Genomic DNA, 24,827 nt, shown 5'->3' with positions numbered 1-24,827 from the left:
CGCCTTTCATCTGATTTTCACCCGTTGCACCTTAGAATATCCCAGGACCATGGCTCCACGAAGGTGGGCTGACAAGGCCAGGGATGGTTCTCATCATTTATTTTGTTTTCTCACACTATAAATTCTCTTTCCAGGGGCATGTGAAAAGTCTGGCCTGGGGCGATCGACCAAAGGTCCTAGCGTAGAGGCCCTGCTGCAGCAGGTAGGAGGCCGTGCACATGACCGCAAAGGGTCACATGCCTCCATGGCCCCACACAAGGGGTGGGCTGGCAAGGCTCCATCCCTGGGGCCGGGATGATTTTCATTATTTTTTTGTTTTTCACGCTATAAATCTACCATAAAGGGGCCCGTGAAAGTCTGGTCGTGGGGGGGGCCGCAAAAGATCCTAGCCTAGGGCCCTACTCCAGGATGTGGGGGCCATGCATGGGTGTGTGTGTGTCCCGGTGCAGAAGCAATGGGATAGATTACGTTCAAACTATAGTTTGTAAGTTGTTTTGTAGATAGCAGCACAAGTTCAGGATACTTTTTTTTGTTCGGATTTCGACTATAGAAAGTTTTTAATGATCTGGCAACCCTGACAACAAGTCTGCCCCTCCTTACCCTCGATAACTTGACATGTATGTTTGATATGGTGTTGACATCCAGGGACTTATAAGTATATGAAAAAAGATTATTAAATTACCCCCCTTTTAAAATTAATGAAAGAAATATGAACGTGATATCGGCGACGAAACTCTACGTGAGTAACATGATCGAGGAATGTGGTCCCGGCATGAAAGTCTTGCTCATGGACAAAGAAACGGTAAAAGAAAAATATCTTTCTTCAGTTGATCTTTATAAAAGAGTTTTAATTGGGCAATCGGGGCACAAAACATGATTTCAAAGTACAATACCTCCTTTGTTTGGACATGCAACCAGGGCCGCAACTAGATGTCTTGATCAGTGGGGGGGGGGAAATCACGTGTTTTGGCGCCCCCTTGTAACGTTGAAGGAGAGATGAAAGCACCGTTTCCCAACATTTTGAAGTTCACGGCACAATTTGGAATAGCATTAAACACTTGGTCCACCCTTACTAGAATACAGAGTAGAATTTACTACAACAGAAATCACTGAATAAAAATGCATCAATAGAGTTTTGTTCGATTAATCAATAATGTGATTGATGCTTAGAGCACAGATACTTGATATTAGGTCTTACAGTTGGCAGCGAAACACGTAAATTGTCCTCAAGGTCTTGCAATCTATTTCTCGCTTTGTATTTTATTGTCGCCATGGCAGAGAAGGCTTGCTCGCATAGATACGATGTTGAAAAAGGGCAAAAGTATGTTAATTGCTTTCTTCATTCGATTAGGATATTTCTCTTTCAATCAAAGCTAAAAAAAAAAGTCACTGGCGCCTCATTTTTGGTGAACTCACCTTTGAATGTAAATCAGCGCAAAGATCAATAACTTCATCTCACTCACAAGCAGTGAAATCTATTTCCACCACACTGTCTGCGAAATAAAATGGTGAGACAACCCAGTCAAGATTCTCAGTGGAAAAAAGATGAAAACACATATCTATTGCAATCTTGATAAGTGTTGACAAATGAGGTCTTTCAGCTTATCTGAAGGTGATGTCACTCTCCGCGATTATGCTATGAATGCTTCAACAGCTGGCTAATGCAAAGATAAATCCATGAAAGAAAATTCAATTGGCCTTGCGGGAAATCAAGCCCCCATCCTCTCACTTTCCAGGTGAGCGGCACTGCTCAAAAGAAGTGAATTTATCTAGGGTTTTACAAATTTTCTCACGTTTCTCCCACTCATTCCTCAAATTTACACCCTTCTGAACTTGTTGCTCTGGGTAAAGATAATCTGTTAGTTCCCCCCCCCCCCCCCCGTAAATACATCACTGCATGTACTGTAGACAGCATGCGAACAACTATAGCAGTGATTCCTCAAACTTTGATCGCCCGTGGTTCCCTTGCCCAATTCATGGTTCATCTGTGGTTCCCCAGAATAGTTTAGTCAAAGGGTTGTGACACACAAAGCTTTTTTTTCCCTTCAAAAATTAAAGGAATTCTCTTTCATTTTTCTATTGAATGAATTCTCTCCAACAATTCGAAACAATCCTTCTCTTATGAACGGGGAACAAATGGTCCTGTGGGCTCATGGCTCCCACAAGGGTGGGACTGGCACTCTGACAGGGCTCTAACCCTGGGTCCGAGACAATTCTTATCATTTTTTGCTTTTTCACACTATAATATAAATTAACTATAGAAGGGCGTGTGAAAAGTCTGAGCGGGGGGGGGGGGGAACAGCAAAAGATCCCAGCCCTAGGGGCCCTCTTACAGGATGTGTGGGCTACCAAGCTACCAAAGCTATATACACTAGAACCCTATTAATCTGAACTAATTGGGACCTGGTCAGATTAGTGAAAAGTTTGGATTACCAGGGTTTGCCTTTTAAACATGGCTTTTTTAAAACTGTAATAACAATGAGTATCCTAATTTTGATGATATTGATGGTTTTTTTATCATTCCAAAATTTTCTTAGACGAGTATAGTGAGCATGGCGTTCGCTCAGTCAGAAATTCTAAAGAAAGAGGTATATCTCTTCGAGAGGATCGATTCGCCAAGACCAGAGAAGATGAAACATTTGAAGTGTGTGGTGTTTCTTCGACCTACTTTAGAAAGCATAGACCGGTTGGTGTATGAATTGAAATCTCCTCGATATGGACAGTATTATGTATGTAAGTGGAGGATTTTGAGTTTTGTTTTGTGAAAGTCTTTATTGTGCCATACATGAGAATATTTAAATGTTTTTCTTCAGTATTTCATTATGGCTAGTTGGCATAGGCGGAGATAGACTTTAATGTCTGGGAAGGCACGGTCATTATTGCTGGGGGGGGGGGGAGCATGATAAAGATGTCAATTCATATATACATAGATCAGTCGACTCCACCTTTGATGCTGGGGAGGGGGGGGGGCAATGTCCCCCCCCCCATGCTAGTTAGTTTTATTAGTACTCAATGTTCAATATATTGGTTGTCATGGATGGCATTTGCTGAGAGCCCCCTTTTGATTAAGGCATGCTGAAATTAAAGCAACATATCCTTGTTGTCAAACCAAACATTTTTTACCCTAGTCGAGGGGCCTCTCAATACATCTTCAATCAGAGTTCACATCAAGTCAAAATCTTACTCTCGCAAAGAAATTATACTGTTACTCTCATGGCTTGTTACTCATAAGTTGGGGTTGTAAGCAAATAATGAATTTTTTGGGGCCCTGTATATGTAGTCTTTGTTGAGGCAAAAGCATATGAAGAGCAAGGGGACATGTGGACTGCGCCTAAAATACAGAAGAAAGTTGATTTGGGACCATGAAAATTTGGGGGCCTTGTGCATGTGCCCATTTGCCCATGCAAGAAACAGACCCTGACTACCACTTGACCATACATGCAACTCGTTTACATTCCTCAGCAGAATTTCTAAAGAATCAGTATAGTATGCTGAAATCTGTGTTCTGAGTGTACGTGCGACCTCTTATGTATTTATGTAGTCAGATTTGTGCTTCATGAAGTGAAAATGCGCTTGAGTTTTCATGCTATATAAGTATCATGTTGAAAGACTGTCTGGTCTCTACAGAGACTTTTTCAAATGGACGAGACAAAGAAGTTACAGAAAATTGGTTTATTTGTGTGTGTACACGACATTTCATTTTGCAATACACTTATTTGTATTGATCAAAAAAAAATTTATTAAACAGACCATAAGTAAAGGAACAATATTTTCCTTGATATTGTGCAGAGGCAAACTTTGGAAAGAAAAATTTAGTCTCCATCTGAAATCAAACTTGACTCCTCTTGCAATACTGACAAGAGTGCTAATATTCAAAAGAGACACAACTTTTTATTCCTTATAGCCCATAGTAGCCCCAAATCAGAATATGCCAAAATACATGGCAGAACAATCTGGAAGAGTTTTAAAAAAAATGTAGTGAAGAAACACTATTGTATGGGAATTTTTACTACAGAACATTTCAGTCATCCGAGAGCTTGTTGCAGAACAATGCAAAATATTCTGCTTTGGGACATAGTAGCAGGGTTCGCTGGGAGTTGTTATAATCAGTGAATATAAATATGTCTACCAACTAAAATAACTTGTTGACGATGTAACATTTTTAAAGATAGTTTCGTCAAAAGTCGGTTGTTTCTCAGTATTTTTAAAGCAGCATTAAGCACCAGAGGTCTAAAACACGTCTGACACTCAGTTTGATGATGTAATTCATGACATTTCGAATTTTAGTAAGGTTTTCATTGATAATGTATATAATGAAACGGCAAATAATAAAAATATTTTTCTTTCCCTAGATTTCAGTAACGTCATCAGTAAAAGTGATATTAAGCGTCTTGCTGAAGCTGATGAAAATGAATCAGTTCAAGAATTCCAGGTATGCAATTTCGTTCCTAGTATAACATGAGCATGGCTTACATACTTTCAGTACATTCAAAGGAAAATATTTTTCTAAAGAAACTAGTTCAATGGCATAAGTGAATTTATGTAATGAATTCTTTTCATATTCTATTTCAGTATACAATTTAAGTGCAAAAAGTAACAAACCTGGATGGAGAACGAATTTCAATTTAGAATATATTTTAATATAAAAAAAAATAATTATATATATGCTTAGAACTTTTTATCATTAAAATATAATAAATATTCTAAATAATAAGAATAGTATGAATTTCACAATTTGCAGAAAGCTATTGCCAATGGCAACTGCTGGAGCTAAATAATGATTTCCAACGTTGATGTTATGATATCGATAAGGCTCATTGTGCAAATTATTTACGTTAATGTTGCATTGATAGAGCATTATTATTTTTGTACTGCATAGATATACAAATAATGTGAAAAATAATTTGATCAACAAATATTATCGAATGCAGTGCAATACTTTACTGATTGAAAATAGTACATGTACTCGGGGCCGGAACTAGGAGGGAGGGTGATTGCCCCAGGTGGAAAAATTTATGAGGCCGCAAGTTTTAGGGTGGGGGGGGGGGGAAGAACACCATTATATAAAATTATCGAATTTTAAATTGGTGGGAGCAGAAAAAATCTTAGTTACGGCCCTGCATGTACTTGACTACATATTATCACTGATAGATGGCAGTATATTTTTGAAAATCTGCACCCCCTCCAAAATATTCTACCACGTCCCGCCACTGCTGATAATAAAATAATCATTAAATATAAATACAGTACATATGCACGGCTTAATTTTATGAACCTCCATTTTGAAAATCTTCATGTTTTTATGAATTTGTCTACTGGTCTCAAACAATATGTCATTTCGTTGAATTTTTTTCCCATTTACAAAATTTTGATTTTAAAAACTGATTGTTCAAGCTTATAAAAACAATCATAGACTCTATATGCAATGCATATTATAACCACCATGTTAACATATGACCGAAAGAACTGGAGAAATTATTTCATCATCCCAATTTCATGTTATCCAAATAAAAAATATTTTACTTTGATAATACATGTAAATTAGCATTTTGCATTACTTAACTTCTTGTGAAAAAGGTTTGACTGTGATACACAATACACTAATGCAGTAGTTTTAAGCAGTTTGACTTAATTGGTCCTTGACTGAAAAAAAACTGAAATCGAATCCAAGTAGTTTTAAACTGTGCTGCATGGGAAGAAAAGAGGGAATCTTTAATACACATCCAGGTGAACTTGAAAGCTCTTTGACCTAAAAGGCTTGGGGCACCCTGCCCTAATGCACAGCAATCAAGATTTAAAAAGTTACAGGGGACATGACATCATTTGAGCATTGAAATATGTTGAATATATTAGCATTTATTTTTTCTTAATTTTTTTTTATTATTATTGCAGGAATTCTATGCAGATTACATTCCTTTGGTCCCCCATCTGTTTTCACTCAATATAGTAGGATGCTATCAGGTAAATAACACAGTTTAAGCTCTTCCCCCTCCCTCCCTATTGATCAAGTTGTTGATAATTTTGCAGTTGTCTTCTGTATTTTGTCTGCTGTGTTTCCCTTATTATGGTTTTTTTTTTACATTCTGTGTAGGGTAGAGGATGGAGGAAGGAACATCTTCAGCGATCTGTCCAAGGTCTAATTTCAGTACTTTTATCACACAGGAAGCTGCCTGTCATAAGGTATCAAGAATCCTCAGATGCTGCGAAACGATTGGCAGAGTCTGTCAAAGTAACTTTTTAAATATTGAACGTATATCATATCTGGTATCATTAAAACTTGTATTTACATGGAAGCTTATTTATTATATCTTGCTTTCCGAAAACGCTTTTTTATATTTGAATATAGTATATAATGATAAACTCTGATTTCAGTATGGTAGACCAGTGTTTTCCCCCAAAACTTATAGCAGCACAGCTCCCTTGCACTTGGGATCATATACCTACATTGTCCTCATGGCAGTTCTACTCTTGTTGTTTTTGCTTGAGTCCTTATATCTACTTAACGAGACTGCACCTTGTCCACGTTCGTCTGCAGAACTTCTAACAAATTGGTACATGTTGGAGTGTGTGTGTGCACATGTAGTGAACCTTCCGTGAAGTTTGTTTCTGTGTAATTTTTGTTATGTGTAAAAGTGCTGCCATCCATTTTTCTAACTATGCATGAAGTGTAATGATTGAATAGTGTACCATTGCAGGCCAGTTGCTCGCTGTGGCGAGACTTTTTAAGGGGGAGATTGACTCACATTAGTGCTAATATCTACTAATTAGACATGTACTTGGTCGATGGGATAACCTTGAAAAAATTTGTCTATACCCCCTAACATTTTCAAAATTTTCAGTGTGGGTGCTTGAAATATTTTGATTATTTCAATGGGGAAAGTTTTTTGAGAAATTCCCCACTGAAATAATCAAAATGTTTTAAACACTTACAGTGAAAATTTTGAAAATGTATACCTTTCATGTGCCATACAGTAATTTCCTGTACCAAGACCGCCAGTTTTGAGTAGATTGAGAGCAGCTTTGCTTCCCTGCTTTTTTCCCAATTCCCCCCTCCCCAAACTTGTGGAGATTAGATTATTGTGCTTACCAAGTAGCTGAAAATATAGATAAAATTATTATCAATTGATTACTGTAATAATCAAAGTTGTGACAGCAAAAAAACTAGAAATTACTTTGTATCACTGAAATAAATACTTTAGTTTCAATGGTAATTATCTATAAAAAATATGTTTCAACTGTATAAATAATACTTGCTTTTGCATATTTTTAATTTTCAGTTTTCTGAATAATTCATGATAGTCTTAGCATCTTATCAATGCATTATAATAATAACTGTTATTGAAATAGTTTTTTATTCAAAATAATTTTTTTTTCACTTTCATGGCTCCAGCAAAATATTTCTAAAGAAGCAACTTTGTTTGATTTTCGTCGAGGAGACACGTCCTGTTTACTTATTATTATGGACAGAAGAAGTGATGCAGTAACTCCCATGCTGAACCAGGTGTGTTTTAATTAAGTATAATGATTACTAAAGTACTTATTATTTGATAATAAAGCCAGACATAAAACCAGATATAAAACCCAGATAATACGACTTGATTTGAACAAATTGGTAAATCAAAATTTCTGAATGATCTTATAATCAAAATTAGGGCTCTTTATCATCTATACTTATTACAATAATATATAAATTATAACACACATAAACAGTTTGTTCATATTTTGTGTATGTGGGAATTGTTGCTCTATCATGCAGGTTTTAAGCAACTGTTCTTTCTTACAAACAGAACACAACTCTGATCTATTGCCGTAGGCAATTTTCGACCAAATAAGTTGTGCCAAAAGTGCATATGTCGGCCTGACATAGAGTTACCAACCATTCTCCTTTTTGATGTCATTTCAAGCCTCCTCCTACATTTTGAAAAATTCACCCTTTTATCCTCCTTTTCAGGATTCTGGAATTTTTAATATTTTTTCCTGGGGAAATTTTTTTTTTCACTTTGAAACATATTTCTTCATTCATGTGAGTGTTTTTGTGTTTTTTTTTTCCTCCCATACGCATTCACCAGTAGCCGCCAAAATTACCAGAATTTTTTCTGTTTCTGTTTTTTTAGCAGTTCTGTTTTAAAATTGAGAAGAATTGTTGTGGGTGGTTTTATTGGTTAGAATAGTTGCGCTATCTATTGTTGGGATAGGTGACGTCACTAAGGGTGAGATTGCAGGCATCCTCCTTTCTCAATTTTCTGATCTGATAACCCTAACCTAACAGTCTGAATGTGTATCTGTAGCGTGTAGGTCTGTTGCTCTTTTTGGAGAGACTTTTTGACATAGAGATCAGCTTGAATTCACGCAAGTTCTTATGAGTTAGAATATTCTTGCTATGCCAACGAAGCAAGAATTTTTCAAAAACTATAAAAAGCATTTTTTTCATTAACTTGTGAAGTTTTCTTGTCTTCATAATTATCTTAATTTTCATATGCAGTAGAATTTCTAACTTCTGTTATAATTTTATGCTGAATAAATGAATGTTTGTTCTAGAGAATTTCAGATAAACTTAGGGTTGGATAATTTAGATTTTACTGTAACTTGGTATATACTTTGATTATATAGACTAATTAAAATTTTATGTATTTTAAGTTTTAAAACATTTTTATGATGCTTTTCTGATCATATAATGCTGTGCTGTTCTTGAGAATTTTTGAACAACCATATTTATTTATTTGTCTTTCATCCTTTTAGTGGACTTATCAAGCTATGGCCCATGAACTTCTAGGAATAAATAACAACCGTGTTAATCTGTCGAATGTTCCAGGAATCACTAAAGATCTCCAAGAAGTTGTACTTTCACCAGAGCATGATGAGTTTTATGCTAGTGTATGTTCAAATTCTAGATATAGTTCTTTCGTGTCAATTAATAAGAAAATTTTTAAATCATAGTCAGATTATCTTCATACATTAAAGATTTTTCCATAGCCATACAAACATATTATCTTCATGTTCGAATACAATTTTTTTTATTATTGAAGTGCCTCTTACACACTTTTTCAGAAATTAAATGTTAAACACACACACACCAGGCTCTGAATCCTAAATGTTCCTATCAAAGAAAACTGTCATTCAGTATTCCATCTGTAGCTTATGTGGTGAGAAATAATTCCACATTATTTAATGTGTCAATGATCTTCTTCCATCTTTAAAGAAAATTTTGTTTTCTTTCATCTATCAGCATTAAGTGACTTAATATCAATACACATATACAGACATACCTTGACTTACTTCAGCAATTTGTTCCAAGACTGAAGATGTAAGTAAAAAAAAAGGCATAAGTGTGTCAGAGTAAACTTATTTCCTATCTATTTGTCTTTTTTTAATGTGATTTCCTCTCAAGGAAACATTTCCCTCTAAGAACGCAACATCAAATGGTTTCAAGATTTGCTTAAATGTGTCGTGTCTAATTGAAAATATTACTTTTTAGAATGAAGCAACGTAAATGTAGGTTGAGACAAGTCAAGCATTATTTTAAATGTTAATTTAATCTGCTATTGGACAATTTGAATGCAACTAATGAATGAATGTTTTTTTAAGTTTAAGTTGAGTTACGTTCATTAAGTTCCTTGTTCAAGCTGTTTTTTAACTTTTAATCCCCCCTCTCCTATCCTTTTCCTTTGAGAGAAGCAAACAAAAAAAACATCTTCAAATGAAAACGCAATTAATAAAACAATTCGTGAAACCTCGATGTAATTATACTCTACAGTAGGGTCTCCAAATTCTCGACATTTTGAAGCCATTGAGAACGGGAAATTGAATTTCCAGAGAATTCTTGAAATCACTTATTTACTCTTAAACCCCATTTATATGACGGTTTTTTTGGCCTCGTTTACTCTATACTTTTTAAACTTGCAATGTTTCATTTATGCACCACACAACGTCAGTTACACAATGTTTTCACGACAAGTATCCCAAATTTTATAATTGATTAATAATATATTATCATTACATTTATATTATTATTAGAGCCTGGAAGTTCAAGCAAAATGCCATAAATGTCTGTTTTTACCTATTGTAAAGCTTTTCTGAAAAAAGTCTTTTTTAAACTTTTTCTGCCGTAAATGCCTATTTTTATATAGTTTTAGGTTTATTGGTGCATTTCAGAGGCCATAATATACAAACTTCGGTATTTTGAGCATTGAGAACAAAAATGCTTTTTAAAAATTTTTCCCAACTTTCAATATCAATTATCATCAGAAAGTCTCATCCCCCCCCCCCCAGTCCTTCAACCCCATTTAAAAGCGAATACGTGATATGAGAGATAGGGAACTTGGTGTTGCCATGCATTAACTTTGCTTTGATTGGATGATGTTAGATGTGAATAATTTTGTTTCAGATGAATGCAGCCCACTTTGAGAAAAGCAGAGGAAAATTAGAAATTTGTTTCTCCACATGCTTAACGTTATATGTCTCGCTCAGGCATTAAATGGCATTGTATGTGTATAGTTGACTGATAATTGTCCTAAGAGGTCATCAGTTGACGTCATGACTCACCCAAGGCAAGGTAGGAGATGACGGCTCTGGAGGCCCATGTTTTTTTTACACCATAAATGCACTGCAAACAACCATAGCTATTTTTTTTTTATTTTATTTATTTATTTATTGTATTTTTTGGTATTTGATTACATTGACCAGAGTCGCTCTCAGGGGTACGAGACAAATGCCGCCACGCAGGGCCCCATTCTTGGAGGAGTCCCGCATACGTATGAGGGATATAAAGAAAAGTAAATTTTTTTTACAACAATAGAACAAGGTAGCTATGTATCAACTATAGAAATGGTAATGATTGTTCCAAATAATACATCAAATAAACGAGAATTATTCGCAGCTCGAAGGCACCCCCACAGATCATTTTCTCTTTGGGCCCCGTGTCTGGTAATGGTGGCCCCGAAATTGACCTGAGAAACCTCAAATACTTTATTTTGGGCTTGAAATCAATTTAACTTGGATAATAATGCAGTTATGATAAACCATAATTAAAATGGTAGATTAAATGCAACCAATTTTTCAGCTAGTTTTTGGACCCTTTAATACCTTAGTTTTTAGTTATATTTCCTTCCTTCCTCAAATTATAAGTGCCTTTTTGCCTGCCTATTTTCACCATTGTTAGTCCTAAATTTCCAGACTCTAATTATTATAATATTAATCAGTTGATTTATGATCCATACAGTTAAATGTAGAAAGTATACAAATCTTTGAATTAAAGGGTGCTTGTGTGCCGACTCTCCTGGTGGAGGCCCTGGGACCTGGTCCTAAATTCCATTGCAGTTTGGCCAGGATCTGCAAAACTTATATAATTTCCTGTATTTATGTTGCAGATTAAATTAAGTTTACGCAGCATGAAATTTTATTTTCTCTCATTTTCCTACTATTAGCGAAGGGAAAAGAAGGTCTTACCTTTTGTATAGTTTGAATTCCAACTTGCATATGCAGCAATAAGATGGCTTCATTCCAATTATGTTGATCACATGCTTACACAACACTTTTAATCATTATTGATAAATATAATAATTCATACCCACTAACACATAATTTGTCGTGTCAGCTGCATAAAGTGATTTCCCCCTCCCCTATCACAGAGGGGGGGGGTGTTAAAAAGAATGAGATCATGGTCATTCCACTTAAAAATAAAAAAAAGGAGCTCCTGCCCCCACAGTTTCTTTTTTATTTTCCTGTAGGATTGCTTAAAAATGGGGTCAATTGTTTTAGAAAAACTTTCCCAGGAAAGGGAAAAATATATGCACCAAAATGGGCATCGTAAAGCCATAAAACTTCCTCTCTCAGTCACTTGCAGGTGGTTAGGCAAAGAGGACAAGAAGGATAAGTTTTTAAGTATTAAGAGGTTGCAGAGAGAGGAAAGGCAAGAAAGTATTGGTGGGTATTATGCAATTGTTCTCCATGGAAAAGGGGGCTCTTAAGTAGGGCCATATAAACTAAGGGGTGCTGATGAATGAGTAAAATATATTAGGTATTATGCATGTTTGACTTCAGAATAGCAGAGAGTTTGTCTTTTTCAGAAATGGACGGACCCTCCCCCCACATAGAATAATATTGATAGCTATTGGCACGCTATAACATTTAGAAATGTTATAGCCCCCCTGCATTGCAAAACACCTCAGGCTGTTGAAATATCTACTCTTCTACCTTGGATCAAATTTTTATTGTTAATCAAATTTTATCATTTGATTTAAAAAAAAAATTTTATCATTGGATAAACTTTTTATTTGGATCAAAATTTATTGGTTCTCAAAAGTTTTACATCATTAACATTTTGTCAAAATCATTTTGTTTTTATAGAATATGTATTTCAATTTTGGAGAAATTGGTTCAAATATTAAAGAATTGATGGACGAATTCCAGAGGAAAACAAAAAGTCAGAAGAAATTAGAATCTATTGCAGATATGAAAGTAGGAATAAATTTTCACTAATTAATTTTTTTAATCATTTAAAATAATTTTAAAAATTATGAATCAGTTTCAAAGTGATTTCCTGATTTTAAAAAAATGTCTGATCTATCTATTTCACTCATCATTTTTTTAAATAATTAATTGTATTGGAAAAAAAATTGGTTGATTTGGTGAGCTTGTATTCATAGATGATGAATGAATAAGTCGATGGAAATGTAATCTGATAAAAATGTCTGTCATGTTTGTCTGTCAAATGTCTGTCAAAAAAAATCTGTCATGTTTTTTGCTTACTACAGTGTATTATCAAAAATTTTGAAATATTGTTTAAAAAAATTATCCGTTTTCATGAGAGGGAAAACCATTTTTTGTCAGAAGTAAAATATTCTGCCACAAAATGTGTTTCACCATCCTGTACAGTGTATATTTTCCAAAACATTGAGTTAGTTTGTAAGAACTTCATTGCTTTTGATCACACAGGCATTTTTAGAAAATTACCCAGAGTTTCAGAAGATGTCGGGGACTGTTGCAAAACATATTACCTTGCTTGGAGAATTGTCTCGCCAAGTTGGAACTCACATGCTGCTTGAGGTATCAGAAGCAGAGCAAGAACTCGCTTGCCAATCTGATCATTCAGAATCTCTCAAAGTGAGTACATAAAACTTTTCAATGAAAATTTTATTTTGTATCTTGTTTCTGAGAACTTTTTTTTTTATTCTTTACCCTGAAATGCTTGTCTTGCAGAAAGTTACATTGAAAATGTATTGAAAAAATAGAGGGATGTTGCTCAAGCAGTCACAATGCAAGTTGAAAAGAATAATATTGAAAAGATTGTGTCAGTCCATATAGCTTTATAACTGAGAAAAATCACAAAATTATAAAATTTTTGAGCGAAAATTCCTACAGTGCAATAAAGACACTCTTGTTAAAACATGTAATTCTACAAACAACTCATTTCTTTAAATGCATCTTTCTGTTACACTTCTTTTTGTATTCATTGTATACAGTAAGGGCCTGTATTTTTTGGTCCCAGGTTATTCCACATATACCTTAAACTATGAATGGTATAGAACAGCGTTTCTCAACCTATGGTCTGTGGACCAGTGGTAGTCCATCGCGGTGTCACAAGCTGACTTGATCATTTATAATTCTTACTGAATGAATTCATATCTTGTAATTGATATTAGTTGAAATGGATTCAAATGTATATTAGATCTTAATACTCAGGGTAACTATATCGCATCCAGAAAATTTAATTGAAATTGCTATTGTAAGTACGAGATATCACTGATTATTACAAAAAAAATGCTATTTACTACAAATCTTAATTATCACCTAATTCACAGAAGAGTGAACAAATAAAGAGCTGCTACAAATCTTAATAAACAAAAACATATTTCAGGAGAAGAAAAATTAATTGTGTCTATGTGGCGATATTTCATGAAGAAAAATATACCAGAAATTGGCATCTCTGATAAGAAAAAATATAGGACATTGATAATTCTCACCAAAAATGTTACTGTAATTTGGCAAAATTACTGATCGTTGCTGAAATTGCTGAAAAGTTACCTATAATTTATGGAAAATGAAGGGCTACTGGGGGAATTACAGCCAGTTTAAATGTAGTTCAAGGAAAAACATTGAACATGAGAAATATGTGAGGTATAATATATTTATGACCATAATTATAATATAATTAAGTTATGAAAATTATTTGTAAAGATGACAAATTCAAATGCGTTTCATTGAAATAAAATTATTATAATAAAGTTGCGGAACAGCCAGGAATGTCACGTAAAATACAAGACATTTCTTTTGTGATATGTAATTAATTTCATTCCTTCATTTATGTGTCCCATATTTTACAGGATACATGGTCAAATTAATCTTGAATGTTAGTAGTCCATTGAATTTCTTCAGGCATTTTACTAATCCTCGAGTTCAGAAAGGTTGAGAAACGCTGCTATAGAACAAGTTTTGTGATTGAAATTGTTGACTGTAACAAAGTATGGGTGCTTAAATTCCTGCTGAAGATTCCTGTCCATCCCATTTCAGGATTTTATTTAGCTTGCAAAAAGTGTATTAATTTTACTTGTAGAATTAGTTATAACACAAGCACACCTCTTATTTTATGGCATACACTTTTGTATACTCAGTTATACTTGCAGTGAGGTTATAACTGGTTGCCTCATTTCTCTTGATACCTGCAATGTAACAGGGTTCCATTATATTATGAAAATAATATTTTTTTTTTAACCTGCCTGTTGTGCATATTTCATACTTCACTACTTTGCTAAGAATAACAATATCCATAGTGAATAGTTGTAATGAGGAATATCTATTTAGATTTCATGAATGCACCAACATCTTTAAACTATTTATGATTTATTTTTTTCTCTCTTAAAATCTACTCATGGCTTTCAACAGAAAATTCGGCGACTGATTTCTAATGACAAAGTTCGTGACATCGATGCTACAAGATTGGTGATGCTCTATGCTTTGAGGTTTGAGAAGAACAGCAACAATGATGTTGGGGGTTTACTGGATGCTCTGAAAAAGAGAGGTGTCAGTGAAAGATTAATTAAGGTAAATTTAAACTTTTCATGTTATTATCAATTATAACATTTGATAACCACTGATTTAAAAGTATGCAATTTGTTATGTTTTATTTATTTCTCTGTTTTTCATTATATGCATTTATTTCTCTTGCTGTTTATATATTTCAACTGCATACTCACGATTTTCTCAAGGAGGTGGGGTAGTTTTTTACTGCAAAAAATACTATTTCCAAAATATACTAAATTGGCAGAATTCTATATTATATAAGAAACTAGATCATTTTTTTTCTTTGAAAATGCACATTCGTAGGCCATAATAGGTAAATTTCCCATCAAAGGTGACAAAAAAAATTAAAAGAAAAAATACTGTTAACACATATTGATGTCAGTTATTTTTAAATATGGCATATTAAAATTAAAGAGTTTTTATGTAGCAACTGAATAAAATTGTTAAGAAAAATATTTTACCCTAACCATAAAAATATTGTTGACTTATTTTTGTTTCTTGCAGTTGGTCCGTACAGTTGTTGACTTTGGTGGAAATAAATCTGGGCAAAATGAACTGTTCACTACCGAGAATGTCAAAACATTCACCAAGAGGGTTATCAAAGGTTTGAAGGTGAATAATATTTTCTTTCAGTTTCATTATCAAATGCTTTTTGAAATCTAGAAAATACTATCCATGTGGTTCAAGTTTAATTGTTTTGACCTTGTTAAAGGTCACACGATGAGTGCATAGAATTACATTCCTTGTTTTACATATTCAGTCTGATGCAGTTTATGTGCAGTCACATTCTAATTTTAAAAACAGTAAGTTTTCATAATTTTACAAGATAAAAAATTCAGAACTAAAACTTGACTATAGTCCGTTTCAGGTTAACTTTGCAGTGAAGGGGAAGCTACGAGGGAACCGCATCACTCGTTGCTATGGGAACGAAAGCCTCTTAACCAATGTATCGATGCGCGGAATCGGTAAGGTATGGCCGATTCTCGCCAATCTCACTGAGAAAAATATTTTTTACGTGTAACGTAATTGCACAGTTAAATTAGTAATAATTATAGAATTAAAAGAAAACCACTGCCGATACTTTCAGAAATTAAAGTGAGGTTTTTGAAATCGTTTGTTTTGTTTTTTGATTAGAAAATGTTTTAAAATTTAGAAAAAAATAATTATCTTGTATCAGAGTGTGTCACTTAATCTTCATTGATATGCCGTAAGTAACATTAAAAATTTCAAAAAAGTCATATATTTTTCTGCAATATTTCCCTTCCCTCAGCTGAAATTTATTTACAAAAAAAAATCCAAACAATATTATGAAAGCAACGTGTAATTTTAAAATACTGTATATTAACCATGGCTCTCAAAAACTTGGGGATTTTTAATTTTTTCTTCAATTTATATGGAAAAAATTAATGTTAAATATTAATTTATTTAGCTTAAGCAGGCTAACTCTGTTTTCATGTGTAAATGCAGGAATAGCACCAAATAATAATAATGATACGGAAAAGTTTAGAATTTTTTCACTCACTTTTCTTGCCGAAATTTCCGTCACTCGACCTCCCCCTTCCCCGAACGGTATACGTCGATGCCACTTGTTTTCCCGACAGCTTTTGTCTTTTGTTACGGTTGATGTGCTGCTCATGGTTATTACGGATTATTCTTATGGAGTTTTGTTTACAACGAATATTCAAAAACCAAAAATATAGTATTCAGGAATGGAAGAGCAGAGAACTTTAGCGTGGCTATCTCTGGTGAAAATTAAGACACAACTGTCACATAACAGATGAAAGCCCAAACCACTGTGGACCTTCCCCCCCCCCACTCATTTATTGTATCTGAAGAGACGCTAAAGGCAAGGGGCATGAGGAGAAACAGGTGGGTGGAAGATGGCGTCCGTTCGTGTGAGTGGAAGTCGCGACTCTGTCAACACTCTCCGTGATCGGAAACTAAAACTATCCCATAAACATGGCAAAAAATAAATAATTAAAAAAAGGAGGACCTATAACCAAAACTTCTGCACCCATAGAGGGCCTCTCGCAAGTCACAATAGTATCGGCACTCTCGTGGAAGAGAAACACTTCTTGTAATCTATGAGTGAATATCTGAACTCACTGAAGCCTATTTTTAGGAGAAAATAAAACTGATTGAATATTCGTGTGTATGTGTAAGCCTGTAACTGCATGTAAAACTGAATGAAAAATTGTATCGTTATGGAAAATTCAACCAAATAACGAAAAAAAAAATTTATATATACAGTATACAATTGTGTAACGAAAAAAATCACGACAGTGATATTGGCGGGGAAAATTTCTAGGATATCGCGCCAGAGTGTCGTTGCCGTTGCTATGGATTTTTAATAATGGTAACCAATATTTTTTATAATTTAAAAATTTTAAACAAGCAAACATCGGTTCAAAACTATTTTTTTCAGTATTTTTTTAAAAATCATAGAAAAAATTGAAATATTCTGTATAAAGGTTCATCGTAAACCTCCGATATATGAGAACTATATTTTGCGGCGAAGGAATACACTCTCTACCTTTCTCTTCACTGCAAAGTTAACCTGAAACAGACTATAGATATGATTAGATTAACTAGATATAATTAATATACAATATAATGGCAAGTATAGTTTTGTTTTTCCATTCAAAATGTGTGTTCAAATCTTGATGAAAGCATTGGGGGCAATCGTAACAGCATCATGCTGCCCCCCCCCCCCCCCGGCTAAGCAATATACAGAAGTCTCCTAAATTGTGTGACATTATTGATGTTAACTGTAATGCAAAGTTATGAAGCCCCCTTCTCTGCACCACCAATAGGCTCCTAGCTAGTGTCGGGTAAGTCCATACATTGAAACGGCCCTCAGAGACATAGAAGCTTAGACATTTGAAATTATCTTTTAAAAAAGTACAACGAAACCCATCTAAAATAGATATTGTATGAGACAGAAACTGTCTTGAAAGGACTCAAGAGGTAGTCTCATTGATGATTAGTACTTTCATGTGCACCTTTATAAAAAAGGAAAAATATCTAAAACGAAATAATATTTCACCCTCTTGACATTCTATTTCATACAGGTTTCACTGTATTTTAAGTCTGCCTAACCTTGATATTGTTCCGGATAATTTCTCACAAGTCCTTGAAATGATCAGAGAATGAAGCAATTTTTCAGGATGTCACAGATTCATTCACCGAAAACAGCTATTTCAATTATTCATAATCTCAAATTGAGGATACAGTCTCAGCAACTCTTTCACACATATTTACAGACAGCGGTTTCACAAAATTGAGAGTTCTCACACTGAGCTAACAGTCCAGCAACACACTGATCTCTTGATTGCATCATTTTTATAGACTCATCTAACGTTCGAGAAATAGAAGATTCCAGCATCACTTGTTGTTCTCGAAGAGTGACGCTGCAGGAGAGGGGGGGGGGCACAGACTTGCCGGAATGTTCTCAACCAAGAGAATGATCTTTCTTCTTTTCTTCATGGCTTTGTTAACTTGAGGGGTCGTCAACAAATTATGCTACCAATTACCAATATTTTTCGTAACAATATTCATAAGATGGCTGTAACAAAAAATTTTTCATGTTTCTGTTAGTATTCACTTTAGCAAATGGTATTTATGCTCATTAGATACTCATAAGTACATAAGAAAAAAAATGTAATAATATTGCTACGAGTTGCATTTATTTTTCCCCTTTTTGGTTAGGGTGTTGAGAATATCTACACTCAACATGCTCCACTGTTGAAGGATGTTTTGAGAGATGCTATAAAAGGGAAGCTCAGAGAACCCTCCTTCCCATTTGTAAGTGGAACACAAGTATGTGATAGGTAAGACTGTTATATCTTCTTCCTCTTCCCCCCCCCCCCCCCGTTATAGTATAAATCAATCTATGCTTTGGGAAAGGTAGCTCAGGGATCAATAAGATACTCGCTTAAAGTACCAAAGGTTGTTTAGAGATGTTGCGAGTTTGATACCTGATTCGTTTTTGTTAGAAACTCCCCTGATGCAGGAGTTCAACAGAAATGGTGGCAACATGACCACAGAAAGTAATTGCTACTGCAGAGAGTCCCACACCAACCTCTCTGTGAGTACAAAAAAAAAACCTGTCATTCAGAATCTGCAATAAATTGCCATGTTCACACGTTATATAGCACACTGTATATAGCAGAAATTTAAATACAGAAACTTTGAAGATTTGAGTTCTAACCTTGTGAAAGGTGGGTAACTTTTTATTCAGTTAAAATTGTATTTCACATATGCTTATAGAGATCTTTATTTTTTGGTCCATCTGGAACAAAAGAAAAATAGTATTGATGTGTTAAGTTCAGGTGGGCAAGAGTCAGTTGCACTGCTCGCAAAACCTGTCAATCAAATCTGAGGGCCAATTGCACTGGACTGCTTTCATATAGGATGGGTTAGTTGTTTGGGAAGAGGATGGATACGATTCACTGAACCTAATCTTATCTATAGTAGTTGGTGTTGGAACTAGTATGTTTTAGTCATATCTTTCTTGCGTCGTCGTTTTTCTCAAGTATCCTGTGTGTTAGGCTTTACCTTCATTTTAAAAATGAAATTTATGTGCAATAAAAAAGGACGTAAGTTAGTAGTGTACGAAAACTGCAAATTTTATAAAGACTATGAAACTCAAGATGGCTGCAAGTGGTGATGTGTGAAACGCACTTGAATGCAAAGATATATTTGGAGGAAAATTTGACAGAAATTTTGAAATAGGATTTACACCACAATCACAAGAATTTGAATTAGCAAATCATTTCTAACAAATGTAAGTGTGAAATGAAATTTGTTAGCAATTTCAGTGAGCGACCCTCCAAAGTTTACAAGGAAAGAAATTAGTGGTGAGCTCGCAGGTAATGCAGAAAGAAAATATGTGAAAGACTGCAATATATGAGAAAAAATATAAGTAGACACAAGCTTTAGAGCACCTCATTCCAATATCTATGCATTTATAGAAGTTATCAAACAATTCTAAATTGATTTCTATGCATTAAAAAACAGTGGTCATATCATGAAAAAGATAAACAAGAAATTTGAAAAGTATGGAAAAACATGAAAAAAATATAACAGAATTATCAGAATAGAGAACTTTATGAGATACCAATATTTGAAAGCTATTTCATATTATGGGTACTATAACAACCCAAAGAAATTATGTTGAACAATAAGGAAGTTTAATATCAAATAAATAAGTCGAGGGAATTTAAATCCACACAAAATTTGTTAAACACTCCAGTGACTATACGGCACTGCCAGTCCTAGGCCTGAGTAAAGTGTGAAAAGAAAATAATGCAGAGAGGGTAAAAAAATTTATCAACAATCAGTAACAGCAAGGAAGTGGGGGGGGGGGGGAGTCCAGTGCGATTCGGGCATAGATAACAAGAATGGAGCAGTGCAATTCGAGCAAGCCTACCTTCCTGTGCAACTGACCCATCTGATGTATTACATGAACTTATTATATCAGTTTTTAGTCCATTTATTTTTCATTTTGATAAAGAGTTAACATCCTCTGCATGTGTTTTATAAAGGTATATTTAGTTTCCAAAAGCTTTATTTTTGTTACTAAATATACTTCTATATAAAATATTCAGATATATTTCCATGTATTTCTATTCTTATTTAAGTTCTTGGGCTGTTATGTATTTCACTTTTCTTATTTTACAGTCGAATACAGGATATCATAGTATTTTTCATTGGTGGTACAACATTTGAAGAGTCGTATACAGTTTACAATATGAACAAACAGAATCCAAATGTCCGGATACTATTAGGTGGAACAAACGTACATAATTTCACCAGGTAAATCACTTGTTTTATTTTCTCTGATAATGCTTGATTTAAATAATATGTATGTTTGAAGGAATCTCTATGAAACAAAAAAAAAATAAATTTGCATTGCAGCAAAAAAAGCATAACAGGTGGGTGGGATGGAGGGTCTGTTTAAGTAATCCAAAGTGGTTTTGGGTTATATAGAGTCTTGCGAAATTAAATCAATTTCTTGTAAAAAATAAGGCTTAGGTGTATATTTTTTAAACTTTTCTTCATTGTACAGTGAAACTGTGGTGCAGTGTCTCTCAAAGTGTGCTTTGCGGCTCTTTTTTTTGGGGGGGGGGGAAGGTGGCAACGAGTTTGAGATGCTTCAAAGGGGTTGTTTTATTAGTGAAAATATTGACTATAAACTACTCTGGGGAGCCGCCGATGAGCCATGAATTGGGCACGAGAGCTGCTGGTGATAAAAGTTTGAGAAACACTGCTCTAGTGCAACAGTACTCTCTATTATGGTAATTACCTACATAATATTACTGTCCTGGTATACTTCTAATTTTGTTAATATATTCCATTTGTAACAATAAATACTTCTCTCCAGTCCCTTGAATATTGTTATTCAGAATTTCACTTTAATAGACTATAATATTTTATTTTAAATTATTCAGAATTTTAATAGAAAGCAAAACTTAGATCCTACAAAAAATCTACTGCCATTTACTGAAACATCTTTTCATATTCTTGTACACTGAAAACTAAAATTGAGATTTTTGTTCGTATTAGCTTTCTTAATGAAGTCAAATCTACAGTCTTTGAGAGGATTGGAAACTACTCATAGAATTCTTTGATTTACTGTGGAAGAAAATGCATTGGTGTGTATTCATCTGTTTGTAGAAGAAATGTATTGATTTATGTAATAAAAAATACTTTAACATACATGTTCGTGAAAACTTTTCCCCCTGTGTATATGTATCATATTCTTGTTTGTTTTTCAGATGTTTCATAAACTTTCTTGCATACGTCTTGAACCTTTCTAATCACTCTGTGGCTAACTATGTTTATGAACTGGATCCATGAGAGATGCGTCTATGTCTACATGTGTGAAATTATGTGCAAAATTTGTTCATTTGTCAACTTGTAAAAATTAGAAGAAACTCTTTTAAAAAATGTGATATCTGAATTTTTGTCTGTGTAAAGGACAGAGCATCTGTGTTCTTTCCTTGTCCTACTAGTTTTTCTCACAAAAAAATATTTCTGTTTATTAAAATTGCATGATGAGAAATAGTTGAGAGCATGCAATATATTTTGAAAAAGTTTATTATCCACCCATGTTTTTAAAGGAGTGATGTTATTGTTTTCTTTGTAGGATAAATATATTTCTGATTTATATGTATGTACATTAGTCATCTAGTACATGTTCTTTCATATTTTTAATGCACTTGCCAACAATTTGTATCAAATTTTTGGGAGAAATTAATACTTTAAATCAGCGTTTCTCAACCTATGGATCTGTGAGGATGGTAAAGAAGGTCTGCTGGTAGACTTGATAATTGATTTCCACCTGAATGCTAAATTATTCAATTTCTTTAAATTGATATCACTATTTTCCCTAGGGGTTTCAAATCACTATCAGACCTTCATACTTTGGTTAACCATATCTCATTGAGAAAAATATAGAAAATTGCTATTCTAAATGCTTGATATCAGCACATTTCTCTAAATGCAGGCAAAAAATGAAATTTACTGCAAATTTTCTAATTGCTGATAAAGTTGGTGGAGGGGGAGGAAAGGCTGCTGCAAGTTACAGTAAACAAAAATGTATTTTACGAGAAGAAATATTCATCACGCCTTGGTAATCATATCTCATTGAGAAAATGTGGAAATGGTGATAAATGCAGCAAAATACAGGGCATCACCAATGAACAAAATTCTTACATGAAAAATTCTTTATCAAGAGTTGCTGAAAAATTACCAATAGATGGAAAATGAAGGGCTACTAGAAATCACAGGTAATTGAAATGTAGTTGAGAAAAAAAAAACATTGAACATGACGAATATGTGAGATGAATATTTATGTTAATAATCTTATTCTCATAATCAAATCTATGAATTATGATAATTATTGTCATTCTTAAAAAATGTAGTAAAGATTATAAAATTAAAATGGGCATCTTTGAAGAAGATGGGACAATTATATAAAAAAAGTTCAATGTTCAAAGTATAGGATTATTCCATAAAGTAAAGGACATACTGTCATAATACTCATGCTGTAAGTTAGTGGTCGTGCAAAATTTTTCAGGCATTTTAGTGGCCCTTGAATTCAAAAAAGTTAAACGCTCTGTGCTTTAAATTAATTGTTCATATTTTATTTCTTTTTTTATGGTCAGTTCATTAAAGAATTATACTATATAATACACCTAATGTTTCTAGAAGAAATGAATGAGGAATTTCAATAAAAATGTAACTCCATTATTTTTCATTATTATCATGTACTCTACTGTAACTTCTTCATTTAACTACTGTTTCATTTAATTTTCAATAAATATCTTGCAGCTTCAGCCCATTGAAGTAGCAGAAACTGTCTGAGTAAATTATATTCTAGTTATTTAAATCATTGAAATTATATTTTTAGGCTCTTGTGAGTAAATGTTTTTAAAATTTTGTTCAAAAGAAATACATAAATGTACTCTTCTCTGTTTTCCATTTCTTGTTTTAAAGAAATAGATGAAAGGTATGGAAGAGAAAGAAAACAGAATTGATATTTAGTTGGCTTATTCTAATATTTGCTGTATATATTGTTTGCAACCTGTAATTTATAATTCAATTCACTAGTGGTTCAGCTTTAGTAATAAGCTCATATTGATATGGAGGATTCAAAGATAGTGTATGAGTGTCATACCTTGTCTCTCACTGTATGTATTTGTATATACAGGGTGATTGTAAAAAAACTATCCCGACATATGGACCGCTCAAGAATGATATGGAAAACAACAGTGTCACTCTAACAGTTACGGTTACAGTGAGAAAATTTCGAAAATATCAAATGGCAGCACCAAGTTTTTTGTATTGGAATGTGATCTCCATTGTGAAAAACCCTAAATAGCGTTCGAACGGCAACTGTAGCATGAAAATCACCGGCGGTAGATAGGCTAAAAGTGAGGACAAACAATAAGGACAGAGAAGCAGCATAAAATAAAGCATTTTATTGTGTTTCACTAATTTTCCACATGACCTTGTGTAGAACTAATCAGGCTGGGATCTCAGCCGAAGAAACGGTGTGATGAATGAAACGAACATTAATGCTCTGGTGCACGGCAAAGTCCTTTTTACTTTTTCCTTGCCTAGCTCCAGGGATTTTCGTGCTACAGGTGCCATTCCAACGCTATTTAGTGTTTTTCAGTATGGAGATCACATTCCAATACAAAAAACTTGGTGTTGCCATTTGATATTTTCGAAATTTTCTCAATGTAACCGTAACTGTTAGAGTGACACTGTTGTTTTCCATATCATTCTTGAGCGCATACATCAAAATACCTTATGCCAAAATTTCATTCAGTTTCTGTGAATGGTATGATAGTTGAGGCCCATATGTCGGGATAGTTTTTTTATAATCACCCCATATATACAGGACCATATTAAAACTTTGCAGTGAAAAGATATGCTAATAAAAAAAGAATATGGGACTTTTTGTGGTAGTACATTTTGATAAAATCATTTAATTTTTTTTCAGCCCTAGAATGCTACCCAAAGCCCTCCTTTATCCCATTAAGCATTTTATTCAAATGTGTGAAAAAAAAAATTCCAAAGCAAAGTAATTTCAACCTGTTGTTTGCAAGAAACAAATGTTCTCTGAAGCACCAAACAGTATTTGATGCCTATGATCAATTTTATCATCCTAGCGAGGTGTTTATATTCCCAATTTAAACTTTCACCCCACCCCCCATTCAAGTTGCAATCAAGAGTTTTCATTATGTTCAGCTCTCATGGCAGAGCTGCCATATGGTTGCTGTTCTGAAAATGATGAT

At 33.9% G+C, this 24,827-nt stretch overlaps 1 protein-coding gene across 1 annotated transcript; it reads left to right on the top strand.

Annotated features, from left to right (window-relative positions):
• The first annotated feature begins 592 nt into the window (after positions 1-592).
• Vps45 (vacuolar protein sorting 45) lies at positions 593-23,752 on the top strand. The gene is made up of 15 exons (XM_089240884.1): positions 593-802; positions 2,538-2,733; positions 4,353-4,432; positions 5,893-5,961; positions 6,092-6,229; positions 7,391-7,501; positions 8,740-8,874; positions 12,346-12,456; positions 12,934-13,101; positions 14,881-15,039; positions 15,523-15,630; positions 18,727-18,848; positions 20,701-20,835; positions 21,586-21,674; positions 21,798-23,752. Exons 1-14 carry the CDS (start codon positions 710-712, stop codon positions 21,638-21,640), a joined length of 1,680 nt encoding a protein of 559 aa, XP_089097010.1. The 5' UTR covers positions 593-709; the 3' UTR covers positions 21,641-21,674; positions 21,798-23,752.
• Positions 23,753-24,827: the final 1,075 nt, after the last annotated feature.

Source organism: Pholcus phalangioides, unplaced genomic scaffold (assembly GCF_987345545.1).
Source record: "Pholcus phalangioides strain wild (caught in Gottingen) unplaced genomic scaffold, Ppha-v1.0 ptg000013l_1, whole genome shotgun sequence".
NCBI lineage: Eukaryota > Metazoa > Arthropoda > Arachnida > Araneae > Pholcidae > Pholcus > Pholcus phalangioides.
Note: the sequence above shows the minus strand (reverse complement) of the source record. Positions and strands in the feature narration are given on the sequence as shown.